The sequence below is a fragment of the Frankliniella occidentalis genome, unplaced genomic scaffold (assembly GCF_000697945.3).
Source record: "Frankliniella occidentalis isolate FOCC.00 unplaced genomic scaffold, Focc_3.1 Scaffold127, whole genome shotgun sequence".
Lineage (NCBI taxonomy): Eukaryota > Metazoa > Arthropoda > Insecta > Thysanoptera > Thripidae > Frankliniella > Frankliniella occidentalis.
Window position 1 is genome coordinate 4,946 of NW_026267254.1, and position 18,075 is coordinate 23,020.

General features: G+C 43.5%; 5 protein-coding genes across 7 annotated transcripts in view; 2 read left to right on the forward strand and 3 right to left on the reverse strand.

Annotated features, from left to right (window-relative positions):
• Positions 1-123: 123 nt before the first annotated feature.
• LOC113211248 (uncharacterized) lies at positions 124-425 on the reverse strand (the record flags this gene model as incomplete). The annotated part of the gene is given in 1 exon segment (XM_052270585.1): positions 124-425. A coding segment is annotated over 1 exon segment (83 nt), but the record flags the coding sequence as incomplete, so codon positions are not given.
• A 1,983-nt stretch (positions 426-2,408) lies between these two features.
• Positions 2,409-6,367, forward strand: LOC113211229 (gephyrin). The gene is made up of 14 exons (XM_026429544.2): positions 2,409-2,716; positions 2,805-2,938; positions 3,083-3,222; positions 3,305-3,492; positions 3,578-3,884; positions 3,991-4,115; positions 4,267-4,417; positions 4,504-4,685; positions 4,768-4,884; positions 4,973-5,137; positions 5,218-5,379; positions 5,459-5,627; positions 5,722-5,818; positions 5,902-6,367. Exons 2-14 carry the CDS (start codon positions 2,905-2,907, stop codon positions 6,030-6,032), a joined length of 1,968 nt encoding a protein of 655 aa, XP_026285329.1. The 5' UTR covers positions 2,409-2,716; positions 2,805-2,904; the 3' UTR covers positions 6,033-6,367.
• LOC113211228 (pre-mRNA-processing factor 6) lies at positions 6,206-9,933 on the reverse strand. Its single transcript, XM_026429542.2, has 5 exons — positions 8,462-9,933; positions 7,909-8,379; positions 7,542-7,826; positions 7,052-7,363; positions 6,206-6,969 (listed from the first exon to the last, which is right to left on the reverse strand). Exons 1-5 carry the CDS (start codon positions 9,779-9,781, stop codon positions 6,559-6,561), a joined length of 2,799 nt encoding a protein of 932 aa, XP_026285327.1. The 5' UTR covers positions 9,782-9,933; the 3' UTR covers positions 6,206-6,558.
• Positions 9,934-10,158: 225 nt separating this feature from the next.
• On the forward strand, positions 10,159-15,544 carry LOC113211261 (kinesin-like protein KIF11-A). The gene is made up of 14 exons (XM_052270572.1): positions 10,159-10,357; positions 10,455-10,596; positions 10,726-11,039; positions 11,115-11,501; positions 11,585-11,960; positions 12,037-12,368; positions 12,443-12,731; positions 12,856-13,104; positions 13,267-13,527; positions 13,745-13,906; positions 13,984-14,206; positions 14,293-14,405; positions 15,148-15,219; positions 15,312-15,544. The coding sequence occupies exons 1-14, from the start codon at positions 10,302-10,304 to the stop codon at positions 15,399-15,401; spliced, it is 3,066 nt and encodes a 1,021-aa protein (XP_052126532.1). The 5' UTR covers positions 10,159-10,301; the 3' UTR covers positions 15,402-15,544.
• A 594-nt stretch (positions 15,545-16,138) lies between these two features.
• LOC113211262 (noggin-like) overlaps positions 16,139-18,075 on the reverse strand; it is a 25,088-nt gene continuing 23,151 nt past the window's right edge. For all 3 annotated transcript variants that reach the window (XM_052270575.1, XM_052270574.1, XM_052270573.1), the window contains one exon: positions 16,139-17,902. In XM_052270575.1, coding sequence (XP_052126535.1) covers positions 17,227-17,902 — 676 coding nt within the window. In that variant the 3' untranslated portion in view covers positions 16,139-17,226. The remainder of the gene's footprint in view (positions 17,903-18,075) is intronic.

Here is an 18,075-nt window from a genome sequence, read left to right on the forward strand (position 1 = left end):
CTTGGACGAGACCACGCTTTTAAAAAAGGATCACGTAGAACGACGCCGAACCACCCGGCGCCTCCTTGATATACTGCCAATATCCCGTCTCCAACTTTGAACGCGATGCAATACAGATTTCACTCACCTCCGGCCTGCTCGTGTTTGGTCTGTGCCGCGCCGGCCAGCAGCACCAGGATGCAGACGACTGCCGAGCGGGCCTCCATGGCGGCGTCGGTGAGGAGAGGTGAGGTTAGTCGTCCTCTGGGGGGCGCGGGCGCAGTGCGCAGCCGGTGTGGCCCCGCTCACATCACAGGGGGGAGCGAGCGCGGTCGCGAGAGGCGGCCGAGTGTTTTGGTACACCGGAGGCACCGGAGGAGTTCGTTGCGCCTCGCCTCGCCTTCCGCCGCGCGGCCCGGCTCCCGAGCGGCGGCACTCGCACACACTCACTCGCGGGCCGCTCCCACCTCCACCACCTCCTCCTCCTCCGTGGTGGTGGTGGTCGTCTGCAGCTTCCTCTCTTGCTGCGGGGCCGCCGCGCCGCACGGCCGCCGCGCGCTGCCCTGGGGCCTGTCGGCTACGAGCCTGTCGGTCCCGTCGCTCCAGACGGCGGCGGTTGGTGTCCCGAGCGGTCGCAGCGGTCGGGCTCAGGCGCGCTCTGGTACTACGCGGCGCCATGGCGGAGCGGCCTGCGCGCGGCCCCATGGGCCCCATAGCCCGTGGCCCGGCCAGCCCCGGCCAGCCCCGGCACGCTCCCCTCCCCTGCTCTTCCGATCGCCTTCCCGCTTTCTCACAACGTGACATTCCCCCCCTGGGCCCCGCGCGGACCGCCTGCCTGCCTAGCAGCTCCTTCCCGCTCTTCTTGATCTCGGCCCGCGCCGCGCAAGAGTTCTTTTCGCAAAACACTTTGCCGTGTGGTGGGTTTCATCTGCACCCGTACGACTTACGGCAGTGACATCGCGTCATATTACTGTCCCGACAGGACGAATAGATCCACAAGTTTGGCGAGAATGAGTGCTTCCATGGTTGGGTGGGTAGGTTCCGAGTTTGGTGCATAACTGATGTGTTACGGCACGAATATGTCAGCTTTTTGAAGCGCCACTCTTAAGGATGGTCTCCTCACAATGCACTCGGTTCTCTCTGGGCGACGCCGCGATAGCGCCTGCGTCGCGCTGGGTAGGCCGACCCGCCAAGCAGCCGTGTGTGGTCGGCGGCACACCCCTGAAGTGCGGGGGCTTTGGGCTAGAGAACGTTGTTTGACGCCCAACGGCCTCCTCGGGGGACGTTTCATTGTAGACTGACCTGCAGCGCTTACACACACACACACACACACACAACTCAAATTTGTTTGTTGGTATTTCTAGTTTCTGAAGCAAACAAAGATTGTGTCGACTGTGTCACCACACAGCTGACAGGCCCCTTTCCGCCCCGCGTCTCCCCGCCGCCGCTCGGCCTGCAGCTCTGGTGGACAATGCGGCGTGGCACGAGACAACCGATTGGGAAACCTGCGGAGTGTCCGCACCGCACAGCACCGCACGGCGAGGCGCGGCGAGGACAGGGGAACGCTTACATCTCCTTCGGCGGCGCGGCTCGCGCGGCCGTATGTGCGTCCTGCTTTGTGACGGCCGATAGAGCCCTGCGAGCCCTGCGAGCCAATGCAGCGCAGATGGCAATCACCAGCGCCATATCGCCATGCCAGTCGGTGGCTCGGTGTTGTGAGATGCGGCAGTGTGTGTTTGTAACACAGTTTGCGCGGTGCTCATGGGCGGTGAGGACTGAGCTGTACCATTGCTCTTGCAAATCTAAGTGCAGAACGGTTCTGCAGTTGTGCATGATGCGTAACTTCAGTCAAAGCGTGCGTGCGGGTTGCCGACTCGCGAGGGGCCCTCAGAATAAGTTAACACACTAAATGGTTGTGAATTTTTTAATTTAAAAAAAAAATCGACATCCTCTTTATAATACGCAGTTACGGACAAATTTTGCACAAATATGAACAATTTCTTCATGATTGTGTATTCGAAAATCTAAGAAGGCCTGCATTTCTTGCGCATTTTAAGATTATTTTAAGCTCATTTTAGGCGCATCAATGCGCCTTCAAGGTGTGGCTCTGCTACCTGGGCAGGTACATTTTGAATAAGCTTCGTATAAAAAGTTTACAACAATTTTGTGTGTTGACGGTTTCACCCAGTAAAGATGATCGTCTCATGTTTAGGACGCACGCTGCGCTGAGTTCTGGCTGCTCAATTCGAGCTAAAAAATGGGCCTGGACGGCCTGCTTGGACCCAAGTGGTCCTGTACCTCTGTACCCTTTTCTCAAGTCTGTACCTGGACCTCACATGCGCGCCTTTTTAACAGGGGAGGCTATTCGCGCTGGAATTCAATTCAGTCTGGCCAACGGCGCGCCGCCAGCGCCACTCCGATTTGGTGGAACAGGTCTTAACCCTCAGTCCAAAAGCTTAGACAATTGACGCTACAGCAGTTCGTATGAATTCGGATTCGCTCTAGAAGATATCTGGCACAACCTACGCCTTCGGAGTGTTGGATCTGTTGTTTGTTTTGGCCGGCCCCCAGTCCTGCAGACGACGCAACAGGCCAGGCACCAAGCAGGGAGGGCAGGGCAAGCGGGATGTACGGTCGCCCAGCTGTGGCTTGTGAGGTCAAATTTTGACACTATTGTGTGAATCACATGACGTCAGACGAAAAGCCCCCTCAGTGAAGATCTCTTACCTTCTTCCAGGCACGTATAAGTACAAATTTCAATCATTTGCTAATTGTTTTCATCAGAATTTGAAGTTTGAAAGGTGGTCATTGTTTACATAACACAGTTTAGAGGGGTGGTCCCACCGGACGTTACGCAAAAGATAACTTTACTCCGCCTCCGACGGTGATAAGGAGTAAAGGGCTCGAAGGGATTCAGGACTCGCCATGTCTTCGACTATCAGTTTCGCTGTACTGACAGGTGTGTATAGTTCGGTCTCGCCTCACCTAACCTGTTGCAGGACTCAGATGAGGGAATGGCATAATGCACTATTCCTTCATATGAGACTGGATCGTTTAGCACATTGGATGCTACATTAATAAATGCTCCTTTGCCTTATTACAGTTAGTGATAGATGTTCTAATGGACAAGCGGTTGATAAAAGTGGACCAAACTTGAAGCTCCTAGTCGAAGATGGATCTCTTATTCCCAATGCAAGTGTCACCGAGATGGCTTGTGTACCTGATGAAGTGGCAGACATTCAAGTGAGGATTTCTTTTATTAGTATGAATTAATACTCACCAAGGTAATTTCATGAGGGTATTTAAAATAATATATCCTAACTAGGCAAAATTATTGGCATGGTGCAATCAAGGGATCAATGTGATTCTCACTACCGGTGGAACTGGGTTTGCCCCACGAGATGTGACACCTGAGGCTACACGACAAATAATTTTAAAAGAAACTCCAGCTATTTCGATGGCAATGATGAAGTACAGTTTGGAAGTGGCATTTCCCCATGCCATGCTGTCCAGGTAAGTAAAGAATGTAAAACCGAAATCTACAAGAAGTAGTAGCTTATAATATTATCTACATTTTAAAGTTTTAATTTTTTTGTAGGTCTATAAGCGGAATTAGAGACAGAACCTTAATCATTAATCTACCAGGTAGCTTAAAAGGGGCAGCAGAATGCCTGAGTTCTATTAGTCCCTGCTTAACACATGCAGTGGCACTTCTGTCTGATAATTCTTTGGAAGTGGGTGCCACTCATAAACTGATACAATCATCTGAACCACAAATAAAAACTGTTAGCAAGCCAAACCAGCATTCACAAAGTGGCTGTGGAAAACATGATCACCACCACCAGCATCACCACCACCACAAGCACCACCGTCACCTTCACGAGAACAACCACCTAGAAAGTAAAGTAAGTTTAAGTCTAGTAATTAGTACTACTAAGGAAGATAACTACATATGTGGTTTAGTGCACTACTAATATCTACTCGTTTGACTTTAAATTGGCTAAAATATAGGTTGACGCTCATAAGATTGCTGAACGGTCACGGCACTCACCCTACCCAATGATGGATGTAGCAGTAGCTCAACTCAAGGTTCTAAGTGCTGCAAGTTTGCTTGGAACAGAAAAATTGTACTTCAGGTATGATGTTGACTCAGCATTATGGTGTGTGTCATTCTTGATCTGATTACTGACTTAAATGAGAAGGATACAGATCTAGCAAAGGTATAGTGTTGTTTTGTACTAGAATCCATTTTGAATTAATCTGAATTGTCTAATGTCTCATCCTCAGGGAAGCACTAGGACAGGTCCTTGCTCAAGACGTTTATGCTAAAGACCCTCTACCACCATTTCCTGCCTCAATCAAGGATGGATATGCTGTTATAGCTGCAGACGGTTCTGGTAAGAGAGCAGTTCTTGGTTCATCAGCGGCCGGACAAGTGGTAAGTTTGACAACACACTGATATGAGCTTTAGTAAATGTTCCAATTTTCAGTCATGCCTGAGTTTTCCATAAATCTGTTTGGCAGCCGGGTGGGGTTCCTCTGCAGAGCAATCAGTGTGTTCGTATCACAACCGGAGCCGCGGTGCCACCTGGAGCGGACAGTGTGGTCCAGGTGGAAGACACTCATTTGGTACATGCGTCAGCTGATAACACTGAAGAGCTGGAGATAAACATAATGAAAATTCCTAAAGTTGGAGAGGATATCAGGTAATTATACAGGGTAATTTCTTTCTCCCACGTAACTGTTTTAACTCATCACATTGTCACCTCTTAAATTAAATTGGAACAGACCAGTAGGTAGTGATATACAAGAAGGACAGTTGGTTCTGGCTTCAGGAAGCGTTTTGGGACCAGCTGAGCTTGGACTACTGGCTACTGTAGGAGTGACATCAGTTTTGGTCTACAGGTAAATCATCTTCATACATATGTATGAGAAAAATATCTGAGTTCATAATTGCACCAATATAATAAATTAATACCCGGTATTTTAATAGGTCGCCTAAAGTTGCTGTACTTTCAACTGGCAATGAACTCCAAGATCCCAAAGAGGGGGAGCCTCTGAAGGCTGGTCACATTAGGGACTCCAACAAAACCACTCTCCTGGCCCTGCTTCAACAACACGGATTCTCTGCTGTGGACATGGGCATTGCTCCTGATGAGTGTGTATTTTCTTCCACCCAGAAACCCTGATTAAGTGGTACTTTACATTGCTATTATTGGTATATGATTATTTTTACAGACCGCAAGCACTATTAGATGCACTACAGAAAAGTTTGGCGTATGCTGATGTAGTTGTCACAACTGGTGGTGTGTCTATGGGAGAAAGAGATCTACTGAAAAATATCTTGACAACTGATTTGAATGCAACACTACATTTTGGACGAATCAACATGAAGCCAGGGTAATGAAAATACCATCAACTTGTCTTACTTTATGAACTCTTTGGCTTTTAAAAGCTATTAATTGTTACAATTTGCCAGGAAACCCACTACATTCGCAACTTGTGACTATTCGGGTAAAAAACGCTTGGTTTTTGGTTTACCTGGAAATCCTGTCTCTGCAACTGTGACAAGTCACCTATTTGTGCTGCCAGCATTGAGAAAAATATGTGGATATTCCAACCCAATGCCACCAACCATCAAAGCTACGGTACAAGTCTTTTATAGCATTCCACATACATACATTTTAATATCGTACTTGGTAAAAATAAATACTATTTACTATTTATCACTGTTTTGTCTAGATCACTGAGGAGCTCCATTTAGATCCACGCCCAGAATATCATAGAGCTGTTTTAAAATGGGTTCCTGGAGAAGCTATACCTACAGTGATTAGTACAGGTAACACACCTCTTTGTCTTTTATAGATTAAGACGTGTTCTGTACCATTCAGTTACTTTATTTTTTTTAATTTTCAATTTCAGGAAATCAGCTGAGCAGCAGGCTATTGAGCTTTTTAAGTTCTAACTGCTTCATTATTCTGCCATCCTCAGACCAATTCTGCATTTTACCAGCAGGGTCATTGGTTGATGTTGTTCTTCTAAAAATGCTGTAAACTTGTACTACGGTACAATTGAAAGGATAAATACCTGTGAGCCTAACCTGCATATTAAACACTGCCAGCATGCAAACCACATCTTTTTATAAATCTCTTTAAACTGATTTTCCTGAAATCAGAAAAAAGAGTGAGATTACCCAGGGTTGAAGACTGATAAAATTTGCTTGTAGTTTAGTAGTATCATGTACTGTATTTTGATTCTCTAACATTTTCTTGAAACTATATAGTTCTTAGTGCATATGTAACAGAAAGACCAATTTTGTTTGATAGACAATATACAATGTAAATGTATCTTCATGTTATATGTAGAACAATAATATTGTGTTACCCAACTGAGTAATGCTTATTTACACAAAGCAATGGACCTAAATAATGGTATTTAGGAGTTTTAAAGCCACCTGCTTCTTTGCATCGTTGGATCTGTGTGACCGGTACAACAATTTCATCAATTTCATCACAAGGAAAAGAAGCAACAAAATTCCCATTAAAACAATATCGACTGATCAGTTTAGCTAAGCCTGATCTATATGGGAATTGGCAAATCTCTTGCACATTTTGAAAGAACTTCTTCAGTTGACATTTTCCAATTCTTAATGTCTTTAGAAACTGCACACCAAGCTTCTCCATGGTGGGGTTCAGCAGCTATACATCTTTTTCTCACATCCTCTTGAGTCTCTTCAGTTCCATTCAGTAATTCAAATTTGTAAAAGTAAGCCCAAGCATCCCCAAGATCAGGCTCAATCTTTACTGTCCTGTTAAACCAGTCCCTGCACTTCTGATTCTTCCTCTCACACCAAAACAATTTTGAAACAGCCAACAAAACATTCGGGTCATGCTCACATCTTTTCAAAGCATCCACACTTTTTGTTTTACGCTGAGCACGAGGTTCTAGAAATATTGCCTCCGCCCATAATATTCCAGCATTCGGGCATTCCTAGAAAAAAAAGGAGAACTGATTAATACAGGACAGGACTGGTGATTACAATGATCATAATATATCACAATGTATCCATTACCTGTAAGGCCTTGGCCATCAGCGTATTGGCAATGTCTTTAAGACCACCACGAAATTCAACTCGAATAGCTTCAAGCCACAGTTGAGGATTTTTGGGATTCTTTAGTCTACCCTTTTCCAAAACAGATCGTGCTTTAGTGAGAAGGCCAGAACTTTCCTCTAAGCGTGCTAGTAGTAACCACAAAGCAACTGACTGCCCAGCAGGAACTTTCTTTAGACCAGTATTGTAAGTTTCTCTAGCAGCATCCTTTTGATTCTTCTGAACTTCAATCTGTCCTTTCATCAACCATAGTTTTGGGAAATCAGGAACAACCTGGCAACCAGAGAAAAAAAAATTGTTTGAAAAGTTTAAATTAAAAAGAAAAAAATAAAATTGTATGAATAGCGAAAGAAAAAAAAAATTAAAAAAAGGGAGAGAGAGAGAAAGAGAGAAATATGTAAATCTCATGTTTGCTTCATACATTGACAGAATTAGGAAAACACGAATTTACCTGTATGGCTTCAGACAGCAACTTCAAAGCTTCATCAACATTATCCAGACACCATTCTAACTTTGCAGACTTCATCATAACTCTTGGGGTTGGAGCAGATGCCCTGGCTTTGGCCAGGAGACGACGTGCTCTTTCAAACTCATTATTTTCAGACTCCAACTTAACAGCAGCCAACCAGATCTCCTCCGAATTAGGATTGGCTTGGAAGGCCAGAGATAAGATACCTCGAGCTCCTGGCACATCTCCAGCAAGCCAGCGAGATTTGGCTCCCATGAGCCATAATACCTGAAAATAGGTAAGGATATAGTATTTTAGAAAATGTAAAATATAGTCAACCAAACTTTTTTTCAAACAGAGAAGAACTTACTTCAGAGTTAGGACAGTGAGCAACTGCTCTTTGAAGCAGAGCTTCCAAAGATTCGCGCGTTCCGTGGCTTTTCTCAAAGTAAGCCGCACGTAACCAAATTGATTTTTTACTTGGGAATGCACTTAATGCATGAGCATACACAGCACGAGCACATTCATATGCTCCTTGACTAGCACAACTATCTGCATCCTCTGTCCATGTGTGTTTTCTATCTTCTTCCTCTACACCTTGATTAATAACAGCTTTAACAAGAGCTTGGCATGTATGCACAGAACCAGCTTTCTCTGCCTCAACAGCTTCTTTGAACCAGTGCTCTCGATTGATTTCTACACCATTCATACTGAGGGAGTTAATTGCTCTTTCTATGATCTTGTCTACCATGTGGTCATTTCCATTAGCCTCTTCAAGTTTTGCAGCAGTTGTCCAAATTTGGCGATCAGTAGGTATATTCTCGCGGGCTTTGTTAAGTACCTTAGGAAGACAAAATTATTATTAAAGCAGGGTAAACAGTGTAAAATAAAATAACAAAATAGATTCAGAAGTAAACACGTACCTTTCGAGCATTTTCATAAGTTTCAAGTCTTGCTAAGGCTAGCCACAGATCCACACTTGTGGGACAACATTCAACTGCTCGACTTAAAAGAATGCGAGCATCTTCAGGTTCTTCCAGCTCAACTGCCGCCTTCCATAGACGTACAGAATTAGGAATGTGCTCGAGAGCTTTACGGTAAACTCTTCTTTTTGCTTTTGTCTCTGTCTCAAGTGCGGCAGCTTTAATCCATATTCTTACAGAAGTTGGAATATGACGAACAGCCTGAGCAATTACAGCACGGGCAGTGTCTGGGGGCTGAAGTCGTGCTGCTTCCAACCATAAGTCTTCTGACTTCTGGTTCACCTCACACCCCTTCATGATGAGGTTACGAGCAGCTTGAACTTTACCAGTGACCTCCTCGAGTCGAGCTGAAGCAATCCATGCTGGAGGGTGGTTGGGGTTAGTTTCGCGCACAGATTTCAGCAGCAGCCTGGCTTTCTTGATATCATTAATATCACCACCATATGTGGGAATCATACTTTGCAAATCTGTGAGGTACCCTTTGGGGTCAACAACGGTTTGTCCCTCCACAGAATCAGAAACTTGATTCAGCTTGACATTCATGAGTGTGTTACGGGCTTGGCCCATTTTTCTTAAGTCAAGATCACCAGTGGGAGTAAGCATACCAGGAGTGGCTACACCTGGTATGGCGCTTGCAAGTCCACTTGAAGGATCTAGGGAAGTTGCTGATTCGCCTCCAAGGTTGCGAGAGAGCACAGAGTCTGGCAAAGGTGTAAACTTTTCAGCTCTTGGATTACGCTGCTTTCTATTTCTGGCATCACCAACTTCAGGGATGTTCCTCCATTCATCTTCATCGACAGTGATGAGGTCTCTCTTGAGGTCACTGAACTGTTGCTGGATCTTTGGTCTTTCCTGACGGTACCTCTCAAGCTCCTCCCTCAGCCTCTTCTCACGATATTCCTTCCGTTTCTCGTCCATGCGCTTGTCAATGGCCTCGTAGATCAAGTCAGCCTCCTCATCATCCTTATCATAAGGGTCCTTGCTAAACAGAGACCCGCCGTACCCAGAGAACTCGTCATAGTTCGAATCGTTGAGGTCCTCATCTTCGTCTTCCTCCTCGTCTTTCTTTCGGCGTTTGACTGGAGGGGCGTGCCTGTCGTCGGAAACGTCGTTGGCATCCCTAGCGGGACCGATATCAGAACGAGTAGTGAAACCAGTCGCACCTCGGCCGACACCAGCAACATAACCTAGTGGTGCAGGTACTCCCAGAAAATGCTTCTTGTTGCGGCTAGCCAGACCCGGCGGCGGCGGCGCGGCCATGATCACGGGAGGGTCTTTTAGACCGCTTCCGATATATTCAGTAATGCAGCCTCGTCGATTTAGATTTGTTGACAACGCCCAAACAAAAACTGACTCCTTCAGCAGAAACGTCGCCTATCGTCACGAAAAGCAATCATGTTTTGGTACTTCTTCTTCTTGTTTTGTTTTTGAAATGGTGTCATGCCAACCATTGAGTATACGAAGATCCACGTCGAAGGAAGTTGATTTTCGGTAGCAAGAAGGACACAAAACTTAAAGAATTATCAATGAATGATAAAATAATAATAAAATAATAAATATGTGAAGAGTTTATGAGGCACTAGCTTTTAACTGCCTTAACGTGTTTTTTGTCGTACGCTTGGTACACATGTAAATTCAAAAAGCCCGTTAGCCTGTTGGGCTGTTGGTTGTCGGTTTGATGTGAGGGTTTGTCTTCTGTGACGATATATTTATTGCTTCTGTGATTGAATGAAACATTTATTGAATTTGAGCACTGCTTTTGGACCTGTTTCTTTTCAATATGTCCTCCAAATCGAAAGATAGCAACCAAAATATTCAAGTGTTTGTGAGAGTGAGGTAAGTCAGCTGTTAATCTGAGAGCATGTTTATAGTGTTGTTTTCATTCAAATTGTACCTGTAACTTATATTTTTAATATGTTTTTCTTGATGTCAGACCCACCAATGCCAATGAGACAAAGTCCAGGTCCGTTGTAGAAGTTAAGTCTGATACAGAAATCTCAGTGAAAGATAGCAAGCAAAGTAATGCCTACAAAAAGTTTACTTTCAACAATGTATTTGGACCGAACTCAGCACAAGTAAGTTTGTTTCAATGTAATGATTTTCCTGAAATATATTATCATTACTATTTTTCAAGTTTTCACTTTCTATCTTACTGCCCACTATTGTTTGATGTCTTATTTTTTATTAACTTTTCATCTTAACAGATTGATGTCTATCGGGCAGTGGTTGCACCACTTATTGACGAAGTTCTCAGTGGTTACAACTGTACAGTGTTTGCTTATGGACAAACCGGGACCGGAAAAACCTTTACCATGGAGGGTGAGAGATCTCCAAATTCAAGCACTGTGTCTTGGGAAAATGATCCACTTGCTGGCATTGTGCCTCGCACCTTAAGCCAGCTCTTTGATGAACTGCGACTTCTGCAAGTGGATTTCTGCGTGAAAGTTAGTTTTCTAGAGCTATATAATGAAGAGCTTTTTGATCTCTTGTCACCAGCGGAGGACACAACAAAATTAAGGTTTGAAACATGAGATCTGTTAAGTGGCAGTGTAACATGTGTGGCATTTTTATTTCATCAAATCTAATTTTGTAGGATATTTGAAGATGGTAACAAAAAAGGTGCTGTCATTGTACATGGTTTAGAAGAAGTTTCTGTTCAGTCAAAGGCAGATGTTTACCAAATTCTTGAAAAGGGCTCTCTCAAAAGACAGACCGCTGCCACTTTAATGAACGCTCATTCGAGTCGTTCTCACACAGTTTTCTCTGTCACTGTACATATTAGAGAATCAGCCAATGACGGAGAGGAATTCATGCGCACAGGGAAAATGAATCTTGTTGACCTTGCTGGTTCTGAAAATATAGGCAGATCAGGGGCCATGGACAAACGTGCCAGGGAAGCAGGAAATATCAATCAGTCACTTCTTACTTTAGGTCGTGTTATTACTGCACTGGTTGATCACTCTCCTCACATACCATACAGGTTTGAAGCATTTTATTATTGATATTTTTTTACTATTGGCACTAGTGATAGTTTGGGAATAATTAACTTCCTTTACTTTCTAGGGAGTCTAAGCTTACACGTATTCTTCAAGAGTCACTTGGAGGTCGCACCAAAACTTCTATTATTGCAACAGTGTCTCCATCTTCCTGCAATCTTGAAGAAACCCTCAGCACCCTTGATTACGCTCATCGAGCTAAAAACATTCAGAACAAACCAGAAATTAATCAAAGGCTATGCAAGAAAACGATGTTAAAGGAGTACTCTGAAGAAATTGAAAGACTGCAACGTGATTTGGAGGCAACACAGCAACGCACTGGGGTCTATTTGGATCAAGCCGAATATGATAACATGATCCTCATAGCAGAGCAACTCCAGACAGAAATTAAAGCCAAGGAGCAAGAAATGACAGTCATAACTGAAGAATATGAAAAGAAAAAGGTAATTTAAGACAAAACTAATTTTGTGTTTCTTTTTATGCTATATGGTTTGACAACCAATCACATTTTCTGTTCAGTTGCTTTTAGATGAGCTGGTATCTGAAGTTGAAGCAGTGAAAGCGGAAGTTCAGGAGCGCTCTGTGGTTAGAGATGAACAGATAAAAGTCTTGTCAGAATTAAGAACTGAAACTAATGATATCGTAAGGGATACCGCAGAGAAAGATTATCTCTTGATGTGTCATATGGAAACTCTACAGCATCTAACAGCTCAGGCCGACACCCTTCACAAGACATCTCTTGACTACTCTCATAATGCTGCACTTTTGTTTGACAAAGTAGATCGGACTCGTATCGCATCTCAGCGCAATGAATCTTCCATTCAAGAATTTAGCAGGAAAAACAATGACTTGTATGTTAATCCTGCAGCTGCATATCTTAATTTTGTACATTTGCCTGAATTTGATTCATATATTTTTGTTTCAGAATTGATGAGAGCAAATCTCTTCTTGATTCTAAAGTCTCTTCTCTTGCTAATGAAGTTACTAGTTTGTCATCTACTTCAACAGAAATATTGAACGTTGTTAAAAATCATGCTAATAATACAATTACTGCTCTTGGTAAATGGGACAATATTTGTCAAGAAACTATGTTACTGAGTTCTAAACTGAATGATGTGATCAGCAATGATGTGCAGTTGTTGGATGGTCTTGAACTCTCACAAAGTAACTTTTTGACTGTTAAATCAGAAGTTAATGATGAGTTAAGGAAAAGTGTAAGTAAATCTTTCGGCATGTTTTGTAACATTTAAAATTATAATGACCTGTATAGCCTCTGGATCAAAAATGTCAGTTTCAAATTGATAAATACTAAAACATTTGTGTTGTTTGTTTTTACAGCTTGCTGAAGCCACTACCTTCAACAATTGCATCTATGATAAATTACAACGCACAGCAGATAGAACAAAATTAAAATTGTCAATTGACTTAGAAAATGTGAGAGAAGTTCTATGTGATTGGGATGATGAAAGCCAGACTCACTCTGAAAGTATTCTGCTTCCAATTTGTGAAAATGTGGATTCTTCAAAAGAGACATTAGTGAATACTGTACAAAAGGAATTTTATGAGTCTTATTTGAAAATTCAACAGGTACAATATCCTTTGTTCTTTTCTGATGTGTCTGACTGAAAGATTATTCTTAAACACACATGTATAAGAAGTAAACAGGGAATTTGGGGGGGAAATGATACACTGTTCTGTTGCTTTTGCCACCTCATTTTAACTAATTATTCTATCTGTTATAATTTGCAGGAAAAGGAGGAGAAATTCAACAAACTCTCACAGATACTCGGAGAATTAGAATCTTTGGATGAAACTGAAGTAGCTCTAGTTGAAAAAAATTCTAATCTTGTTGAAAATAATGTTGCTACTTTGAAAACTAAAATGAGCGAAGTACACACTCTGTGGAAATCAGGCCTGGAATTTGGAAAGGTGCAAAAGGAGGCTGCTCACTCAAAGCTGATTGAAACATTAGACATAATACCTGAACATTTGACTGAAGAAGTAACTATGGTATGTCTAAAACAAATGTCTTTCATGAAATTATTAGTATTATTCTGATTTGTGACACAGTTGTTTAACAAGGCTAAAACATGCAATGTATAATCTAATGAACAATTTTTAGCTCTTACTGTTCAAGTTTTAGTTTTAGGACATTTACAAATGTATTTTTTTCTTAATTTTTTTTTTTTCCAAAACTTTTTTTCTCAACTCTGCCTTTGCCCACTAGATTGAATTGAGCCCTGAATTTGTGAAGATGGATATTGTGTCAGAACAAGTTAAAAGTCTGGAAACTTCAGCAGAGGAGTTCAAAAGAAATGTTGAAGACCATTTCCTCAAACACATTCAAAGTTACAGTGAATTTGAGTCATCCAGCAATATCATTACAAAGGTAAAAAGGTTCATTTAAAAGATAGATCTCTTTTTCGTATTATATATGTACTTAACAAGTAATTTAATATTTTTCAGACTATTGGAGACATGGTTATCTCATCTGAACAAGATATTCAAAATCACATTTCCCATCAAGTATCTTCTCTTGAAAATTTGAACATGGGGGTTAAGAGCAGTACTGCAGACATGCGTCGCATGTTGTGTGAGCTTGAAACTGAACTTTCTGTGAAAGTGAATGAATATGAAGAAGCTCTTGAGCATGTTGAGAGATTTGGAGCAAAGCCAGCTACCCCTACAGGTTTGCTCTCATTTCATATCTATTAAACAAGTTTTATTGTACACTAAAAACCCCTATAAAATATTTAAATTCATTTTTATTTCCAGGTAAAACACCTTTACGCTCTGAATTACGCATACCTCGTAACCTGGCTGCAACATCTCCTCATGAAAAAATTCTCTCACGTATGAGAAGCAAGTATCGTATCCTGTCTAAGATGGTAAGTTGGGCAAGGCAAGTGCCTTTTTCTTCTGTCTTAACCATTCCAGCCAACCATTCTAGGTGTAGACTTGGTGGTAAGAAGAGCGAGTATTGTTCTCAGTACAGTGTAATGCTCAAGATGTTCACTTTCATCTCAGAACACACAACACTTACATCCATGAAACTTAAACTATCATAAACTGGAAGGGTTGGCTGTAATTTCAACAATGAACTTTATTTTAGTTTTAACATTATTAATTAGTTTGAGAACTCTTAACAAATTTTGCAGAACCTTGGGTACTGTTTTAACCATGAACACTTTTTTCACATTTAATTGTAAAGAACTCTTTGAAGGTTTTCGTCCTCAGTGTAGCATATCTCAGCTCGGCCCCTGCTTTGGGCCCCATTGACGGGGCCTGTATAAGAGTGCGGGCTACGGGCTGGCCCCGCCCCCTTGACTGCACCGCGTGCGCCTCACATGACCATATCTTCCCTGTACTTTCTACCCAAATGAACCCTCTTGACTTGTCCTCATTGCACATACCCATCAACACGACATGTTGAGGTTTAGAATGCACTTTGATCAATACTTGTTCTCTTACAGCCAATTGTACTAAGATAGAAGTGTTACCCCAACATTAAAATAATCTCTGTAATTAAGTTCTATTTTTACGACAAAATTATTTTTTTGTTTTCCTTCTCTCTCTTTTTATGTTGTCAATTCCTTCATTATTTTTATGTATAATTCTACATTTTTTCAGAGTCCTGAAAAGTCAGACAGCAATATTTCAGACACTGATACAGATGTAAGCCTCATTGATGGTGAGGTCATGGTAAGTAGTTTCTTACTGCTAGTGTGTAATATTCAATGATTGTCCTGTCTGCTGCTTTCAAATACACTGTTTTTACTCGTTCTCTATTTCAGGCCAACAAAGAGAACTCAACAGAAATTGTAGAGAAGAAATTCCGTTCCAAACTGCATCCGCCGCGGAAGCCGCTCTCTGGTAATAACTGAAGTTACCTGTGTGTATTTTATTAATGGATAATCTTGTAAATATATATATTTAAAATTTTTATTTTACTAAAATCAACATGTTATGTAATGTGGGCTAATTTCTTTGTAAATATCTGTGTAATAAATTGGATAATTTTATCTAAGTCAAGTTGGATCATAGATACCATTGCCCCAGGAACAGATGTCCTCGCCTACATTTTCACATGCTCAGAAGAAAATATTAATTTGATTGAATGGAGCCATCCACGTGTTGTAACGAGACATCAAAAGCATTCACCAAACCAAATTAATGTGGGTCTAAGATGTGCGCAATGCATTGCCGAGGGGCGGGAAAGCGCGAACGGGACGTTACAGGCGTGGCAGGGGCTGAGGTAGACAGCCGGCTCCGAGTACGGGTGCGACGGGCGTGCCTACTCGCAAGTCAGCAGGGGACAAATTGTGATTTCCGCTAGGTTTTGCTGCAGTCATGAGTTTGAAATATTTATAAAATTCCGATGAGAAACTTCACACTTAGTTTTCCACATATTTGAAAATAATTTATGCTGTTAGGAATTCAGAAGTATCGAAATCGACGCCGTGATGACATTTTTCTACATTTAGTTCTCAATGTGACTGGAACATTGAAGAAAATGTCAAATGCTAGACAGTAGGTTGTAGGATCATGTCGGTTGTAGGGGTTGTTAACATTTTAGATGTATTAAACCTTGAAATTCAGACGGGTATAGATACACACAGCATTTGTCTTTCAGATTTTATTTATAGTGCAATCTAGGTTGCATCTTACTTTTCCTTGCATTTTGGTCTCACTAGTTTCAAAAATATTTTCCAGAACTGAGGTGTATGACTTAAAAGTTCAATTTTTGGCGTGTACAATGCACAAAACAAGTTGTAAGGAATATTTCAACATTAAGAGAATCCTGATATCTCTTACTATGCTCATGCCTTCAGTGTCAATACAAAATCAGACCTTGTTATATAATTAACATTAGTATTAATTTATCACTTTTTGTCTTCATTCTTAAACAAAAAGAGCATCACATCTTTTCCCACCCAGTCTGCCACAATACAAATCAGTCAATGTCATCAGGAATCAAAATTCTAAATGAAACAAAGAGTAAGCATTTATAGAGAAAATCGCATCTTTTGATGATGACAATAAATAGAAAAGAACTGTTATCTATATTTAAAGCTAACTGTACATCAAATCTTAATACTAATAAAGGAATGTTTGGCTCTGTCACAAATGTTGCATTCATTAATGGAACAAGACAGGACTATAAATACATTTGTTTGTGACTTGCAATGATACGATATACTTATTCACACACACACACACACACACACACATGCACATTAACTCTCACTCATGTCAGGCGCACCAATTTTATTTAAATAAAAATACAGGCCTGCATATCTTTTTCACCCTCAGTTAATCAGGTAACGCTTGCTGCTAGGCATTCCTTGTAATCTGCCTCCAGCGTCTGTTTCCGTCTTTTGAATGAGTACCTCTGACGAGTATTTCCCGCTTGAAATGCAAGAGAGACAAACAAACCTACTATCCTCATCACTGCTGCACCGGCCCACGTAGGGAAGTGCCTCGCCGAGGCGTGGGTCAAAGAACCATTGGCAGTCATAACGGTACAGCGGAGGAGTTTCCTCGTTGGCCGATTTGAGGGAAGGTGAGAACGTTCTTCCTGGCACTGGCAGACGTCTGGCTGATGAGCCCGCCACGGCTCCTGCGGTCTTCGCTGGCCGCCAACGGCACCAACAGCATCCTGGGGTGGTCGAGGAACTGTCCCTGCGATGGCCAGACGGCACGGGGATGCTACGAGTAGCGGTCCTCAGCGCAGCCACAGGAGCACTCGGTGATGATGGGGTACTCCACCTTGATCCAGGTGCAGTGCCGGGTGGCCGTTTGTTCTAGGGCGTGCCCGGGCGCCTGCTGCTCCTGCCGCTCGTCCCCAAGGCCGCGCTGGCCGTGCTGGCCGAGGCCGTGCTGGCCGAGGCCGTGCTGGCCGAGGCCGTGCTGGCCGAGGCCGTGCTGGCCGAGGCCGTGCTGGCCGAGGCCGTGCTGCAGCACGAGGGTGGGCAGCGGCCGGCAGTGCCAGCGCAGCAGGGCCTGGTGACGGGTGGCGGCGGGCTTGCAGCGCATGCCGGGCGGGATGGAGCACGGCGAGGGCGGGCAGTGGCCCTCCCGCAGCCAGCGCGGCCAGAAGCGCACGCCCAGGTCCCGCCAGCGCCGCTGCACGGGGCAGGCCGTGTAGGCCCACAGGAAGTGCTGCAGCTTGCGGCGTAGCCGGGGTGAGATCCGGGTCCGGAGGCGCGAGCCGTCCGGCAGGCGGACGCCGCGCAGGTCGAGGTTGGCGATGGACTCGGGCATCTCCCCGGCGGGGACGAGGCGGCCCCGCATGTTACGGCGGAACGGCGAATCCTCGTCCAGCTCCACCTGGTCGTCGTCGAGCAGCCGGGAATCCGCGTCGGCATCCAGCAGGTCGTTGTACCTGAAAGGAGAAATGATAGTTTAATCTTTGTTAATAAGGGTGGCGAGAGGCTACGCTTTGACGCATGGCGCAACATCATAAGCCCACTCCACCCTGCTCCTCTCCGAGTTCAGCAGCACCATGCCCAAACAATGCGTGTGCACTATGAAAACTACGTGGCATTCATCAGTGGA

Coding starts and splice junctions, on each gene's coding strand:
- LOC113211229 (XM_026429544.2), top strand. CDS start 2,905: ATGTCTTCGACTATCAGTTTCGCTGTACTGACAG. Junction 3,493..3,577: donor CCCCATGCCATGCTGTCCAG/GTAAGTAAAGAA, acceptor ATTTTTTTGTAG/GTCTATAAGCGGAATTAGAG. Junction 4,686..4,767: donor AAAGTTGGAGAGGATATCAG/GTAATTATACAG, acceptor AAATTGGAACAG/ACCAGTAGGTAGTGATATAC.
- LOC113211228 (XM_026429542.2), bottom strand. CDS start 9,781: ATGGCCGCGCCGCCGCCGCCGGGTCTGGCTAGCCGCAACAAGAAGCAT. Junction 8,380..8,461: donor CTTATGAAAATGCTCGAAAG/GTACGTGTTTAC, acceptor TGTCTTCCTAAG/GTACTTAACAAAGCCCGCGA. Junction 7,827..7,908: donor CTCACTGTCCTAACTCTGAA/GTAAGTTCTTCT, acceptor ACCTATTTTCAG/GTATTATGGCTCATGGGAGC.
- LOC113211261 (XM_052270572.1), top strand. CDS start 10,302: ATGTCCTCCAAATCGAAAGATAGCAACCAAAATATTCAAGTGTTTGTG. Junction 10,358..10,454: donor CAAGTGTTTGTGAGAGTGAG/GTAAGTCAGCTG, acceptor TCTTGATGTCAG/ACCCACCAATGCCAATGAGA. Junction 11,040..11,114: donor GAGGACACAACAAAATTAAG/GTTTGAAACATG, acceptor CTAATTTTGTAG/GATATTTGAAGATGGTAACA.